The sequence below is a fragment of the Bombus vancouverensis genome, chromosome 16, assembly GCF_051014615.1.
Source record: "Bombus vancouverensis nearcticus chromosome 16, iyBomVanc1_principal, whole genome shotgun sequence".
Lineage (NCBI taxonomy): Eukaryota > Metazoa > Arthropoda > Insecta > Hymenoptera > Apidae > Bombus > Bombus vancouverensis.
In genome coordinates this window covers 2,945,179-2,950,989 of record NC_134926.1, presented here as the reverse complement: position 1 = coordinate 2,950,989, position 5,811 = coordinate 2,945,179, and the positions used below count along the sequence as shown (strand labels likewise).

Sequence of the window (5,811 nt, the reverse complement as noted above, 5' to 3'; positions counted from 1 at the left end):
TGTTATTGGGAGATATAGCAAATTTATCAACCCAAGCACTACATTTTTTTGGTGTTTTACAAAAAATTTACACGATATTTGCAGCATCGACATCGCGTTGGGATGTTTTAAAAAAATACATTGAAAAAATTACACCTAAACCATTATCAGAAACTAGATGGAAATGCCGTTTTGATAGTGTAAAGGCTATTTGATTTTATGTTCGCCAATTTCGAAACGCTTTGATTGAAATTGACAACCATGAGTCTGACAATAAATTGAAAATTGAGATTTTTTCTATAGTGCGCAAGATAAATGAATTTGAATTTATTGCCAGTCTTATCATTTGGTACGAAATATTATCAAAAACTAACATCGTCAGCAAAGTATTGCAAAATCAAAAGATGCGAATCGATTTAGCCACGAAGCATCTGAAAGATCTTAACGTATTCTTTGCGTAATATAGAAATGAAGGATTTAGCAAAGCTATGATCGCAGCAAATGAAGTTGCAAAGGAAACGGACATAACACCACATTTCAAATCATGATACAGGGGCAAGAAATAGAAATTATTCGATTATGAAGGACAGGATGAATCATCGATGATCAACGATAAAGAATAATTCCGTGTCCATTACTTTTTCAAAATAATAGATAGTGCGTTAGTATCCTTTACAAGTAGATTCGAATTATATGCAAATCACCAAAATATTTTTGATTTTCTATACATGAATGAGATTGGAAATTTAGATGATGAATATTTATTAAGGTATTGTCAAGATCTTCACTTACGTTTGGAAGGAGATTTCGAGGGAACTGAAATGTTTGAAGAAATTAAGATGTTACAGCCAATAACGAAAACCAATTATTCGGCTTTAGATTCGATGAATTACATTGTAAAGAACAATCTCTCGGAAGCATATCCAAATTTATTAATCGCATTACAAATTATGTTAACGACGCCAGTAACCGTGGCTTCAGCGAAACGTAGTTTCTCGCGATTGAAACTAATAAAAAATTATCTGTGATCATCGATAAGCCAAGAGAGATTTTCATCTCTGGCTATTCTGTCAATAGAAAGTGAAGTAGCAAATTCAATCGATACTGATGTTATCAAAGATTTGACTTGGAAAAACGGCAAGAAAAATTATTTATTATTATTATTGGATTGTATTATTATTTAATATTCATCTTATAAAAAATTGAATGATATAAAATATGTTATATTTAGTGAAGTGATGATTTTGGAATATACCGTTATTTGTAAAACTTATTTACTTTATTACGAAACTTGTTATTGTAATAATTAACAAACTATGTATAATGCAAGGATATTTATTAATGTTAACAAAAAGGTTTGAAACTAATAAAGCTTTACTAATAATTTTAATCGAATGGTGCAAGGGAGCCTTGGATTTCATAATACGTGTGACCTGTTTCGATGGACTACGTTCTTCGTAAGGGACTACACACTTCGTAAGATCGTTAGAGAGCAAGTTATACATATAGGTACGTTGTCGCAAGAATTCTACGGAAAATTAATCTAGCTTGTCTGAAGAGACAGTTTTATCGACATATTAACGGTTCGACCTTTGATCTCCGATTACGAGGATCGGCAATTACTGACTGGAGTCTTAAAAATCTTTCGTAACATATGCTGTTATTTACAAACATCTTTCAGAATGTTCATAAATAAATTTGGTGTTCAAAATAAACAGATTCCTAGAAAATGTGAAACATTCGAATGAGGTTGTAACAGAATCAGAGATTATAAACGTATATAAAGTGTGGCATCAATGGAATAGTTCGCAGAAAGACGTACAGTAACACGCGAGAAACATGTCTCTTAAAATCTTCACTTTTCTGTTCTTCTTACTCATCGTCGAGTCGTTTGGTGCTGCTGTTTATGGTAAGTTTTCTCTGCGATGTTTACAGTTTTCTAATTGCCATTTATTTTAATAATACAGTAGCGGACAAAAGTTTAAGACGAAATGGAATAAATAAATAATTGATTTACTTTTCATAAAAAATATAAATACAGTGTTCTACCTTGGGCATTAACTAATTAGACATTTGTTTGTACACTTATAAAAATAATTTCATTTTGATATTTTGCTCAGTAGCTAAGTTATAAAAAAGGAACGAAATCTGCATAATATTCCGTCGGTCAAAAGCCTAAGACTACACAAAAAATATTAACTTTTGGTAAGAAAATATACGCAATTTTTATTTAAATTTAATATTTTGTCCGATATCCGTTATTTCTTATCACTTCGGTACATTTTCTTGGCGTAGAATCTATTAATTTTTTACATTGATCTACCGTAATATTACTGCAAACTGTTTCAATTGTAGAGTAAAGTTCATTTAAATTTTTCGGTTTATAAGCTTGTACTGTCTTTTTTATAATGCTCCACAAATTCTCGATTAATTTAATGTCTGGTGATTGCGACGGCCACGGCAACACGATAATATTTTCTTCTTCGAAGCACTGTTTCATAACCCGAGCCATGTGCTTCGGATCATTATCATTTTGAAAAATAAAATCATCACTCATATTGTTGCGTGCGAAAGACAACATTGTGTTCTTGAGTATGTCCAGGTATTGAAAACGGTCCATAATTCCATTGATACGACATATCAGCAGATTTTGCCAATCTTCACTTGCCCAATGCTTATGAGCTCTAGCAAATGCAAGTCGTCTTTTTCGATTCCTAGAACTCAGCAGTGATTTCTTTTGGGGTTTTCGCCCACTTAAGTTAAAGTCTTCTAATCTTCTCCTAACTTCTTTAGTTCTAGCACTAATTTGTGTATCATTTTTATAGTTTATCTCCGCAGCAATATTATTTGCACTACGAAAACGATCTATTTTCGGCGTTGTTTTCCGTTTTTCGATTGATCGCGATACATGCCTGCCTTTAAAAATTTATACCAAGCATGCTTACAAGCCGTTTCTGACCTATTCACTATATTTGCTATTTCGCAGCCTTACGATTTGTTCTCTTTCGTTTTCAAGTAAGTTCTTTGATTTACCCATAGTCTGTTCCTATCTAAATGGATTTTAAGCAATAAAAGAATACACTAAATAATGATTTTGACATTCCAGAATCAAAATGTTCAAAAACTGTACTCATATTCACGTTTTACACAGATCGTCTTAACCTAATGTCCACTGCTTACAAGTGCTAAGCGGTAACGAACTGTTGTAACTCCTACATTGTTTGTATTTAACAACTGACGGTCTGAGGTTACGAAGGTCAAACATACAGCTATGTTATTCCAAAGAGACAAACCGAATAGAAGAACAATATGCGTATAAGATGTTTATAATCCGATTTACAAATCATCTTCTTAAATTTTTGTCCGCTACTGTATATTATAATTTCTACTAATTACATTGACAAACTTTTTTCAGAAGCAAAACGAAATTGTATACCGGGTAAAAGTTACTTTGATGGATGCAATACTTGTTTTTGTCAAGGAAGTGGAGATATAATCTGTACCTTGAAATACTGTGAAATAATCGATCCCAAAACTGGTACTACGAAAATGGCAGAATACATACCCCCTCCGGACGATTTTTGGAGTAACTAACGATATTAATCATTTATAAGTACATTAACACTTGTTACATTACAGTCGTTCAAGCTGTCGTGAGCAGCACAAATTAGAATATCATATGCTTTTCAACGAACTATTGTATATCTGATCAGTAACAAACAAGATATTTAAAAAGAATAAATTATTATCTCAAAAACTGAATTTATTATCTAACACTATTTTTCTTTGCCATTATCTCTTACATAAATATCATAGAATGCACTAACCTAAACAATACTTTTTCTCTTTCTTTTGTTTGCCATTGCCTAATTATATAATGAAACAAAACTACATTACTAGGATATTAAAAGAAATAAGGATATATATGTACATATACAGTATATGTCACGAAAGTATTCGGACAACTTCTAAAACAGAATAACTTTTTAAAAGTTGCACCAAACGGCTTGATTTTTTGTTGGGAAGTTTACTACTAGTAAACGTTATTTTAGTAACGTTAGTAGTAAACAATTTTTTTATTGGAGCTTGCAATAAAAATATAAGAGATACGTTTTGTAGATTTATATCGATTATATATTTACAAGTCGAAAATTTCATCAAAATGAGTTAACATTATCATGACTTGTAAGTTATAATTGTAACGGTAAAAAAATGACAATCCTTGATTTTCGCAGCTTATAACTGTAATAATAAATCTAAAAATCTTTACATCTTCCAATGTTTGTCGCTTGTTTCTACATAAACCGATTTAGATCAAATTTTCAGCGCAATAATTTCTAAATCATACACAAGATATGTAATGGTTGAGATTTTACGATATGTATGATTTATAAATAATTGCATCATCACCGAAATAAATCACAGGCAACACTGGAAAATACTTCGAGCGATCAGTTTCGTCTCTAACAGAAATAACTTCCGTCATTTGCCAATCAATCCGAAGGGACTCAGGCACTGCAGTACCAGGAGTAAATTAAATTCTACTTTTTAAACTACTTTGTCCAAATATAAATTCTGTGAGGTGTCTTGTTGCTTTTCAATTGCTCTCCTGGTCTTTATTTCTATATTCGACGTATTCATAGCAGAGCGATCCAAAATCAGGTAATAGCTGTCAATTTATAGAAAGTTGTTGTCAACGAATTTTGGAGTACGATATAGAAATATTTAATACATTAAAAATGAAAATTAGCGGGTGAAATAGAAAGAGAGCCTCAATGTTTGTAAGAAGGTAAGTAATTTCATAGTGATTCGACAATAACTGGCAGTTGTATGCAATTTTAAATAAAAAAAAATTTATTGTAATTAGATTTCCGGTAAGCACACTCTAAGATATCAGTTCTAAAGAAAAAGAAAAATTTAGTTACACGTGGAAAGAGAATGCGCAGGAACAAGAAATAATGGAGGTTCGCTTTCTTAGCGATCATCTTCTCCTTATTGTAACGCAAATTTAATCCTTTAGCAACAACTAAACCGCTCTGTGCTCTCGCTTAATTATACTTCCAGCAACAGTTCATAGATGGTGATAATATTTGGTAATTTTTGATTGCGGTAGTAGTAAGCATATGTGTTACGATGTTATGATTATGTTGTGCTATTTTGTTGTGTTATTATGTTGTGTAAAGACGCTTTGGCAAAGTTTCTATTACTCGACAACAGCACTAGGAGGCCAGGAGCTGCACAGAAAAAGAGAATAAACAGTGGCGAAGAAGTGGAGAAAGGTTGTGTGTCTTAGTCGCTCACTTTTAGTATCGCTTTGTGTCGTGCAGTTTTCTTAATAATTTCAGTATGAATAATGTTAATTTATCGATTTGTGAAATTAAACATTTGTGTAGTGGTAAGGAACGTTCATTGACAAATAACGAGACAAGAAGCAGAAAGCCGTGAAGAATTCAGGTATCGAGTATATAAACGAGTATGGCAAATGGAAACTTGTGTCGAAGAAGCAAGTCTCCATCAATGTTCGGGACTGTCATCAAAAAATTGGAAAGTTGGCTGTAACACTATTTCAATGAACATCATTCATGGATTGTGCAGAAGATTTTATAGATTAAAACCAGCAAACACTTTTCCTGATACAGTTCATAAACATACATGAACCAAAGAGTAGGGGACCTAAGAAATCTGAGGAGACACCAAGAATCCTTGCCAGTTACAACATTAATGATAAACCAGTGCCTTAAGACTTCTAATATTACTATAAAACATATTCGTGTCTTGCATAAGAAAATGAAAGGTGGGGAAGTAGCTTAGACGGATAGAAATTCATAAAGT

At 32.1% G+C, this 5,811-nt stretch overlaps 1 protein-coding gene across 1 annotated transcript; it reads left to right on the top strand.

Annotated features, from left to right (window-relative positions):
* The first annotated feature begins 1,735 nt into the window (after nucleotides 1–1,735).
* LOC117163109 (serine protease inhibitor 3) lies at nucleotides 1,736–3,741 on the top strand. Its single transcript, XM_033345122.2, has 2 exons — nucleotides 1,736–1,888; nucleotides 3,395–3,741. Exons 1-2 carry the CDS (start codon nucleotides 1,819–1,821, stop codon nucleotides 3,571–3,573), a joined length of 249 nt encoding a protein of 82 aa, XP_033201013.1. The 5' UTR covers nucleotides 1,736–1,818; the 3' UTR covers nucleotides 3,574–3,741.
* The last annotated feature ends 2,070 nt before the right edge of the window (nucleotides 3,742–5,811 follow it).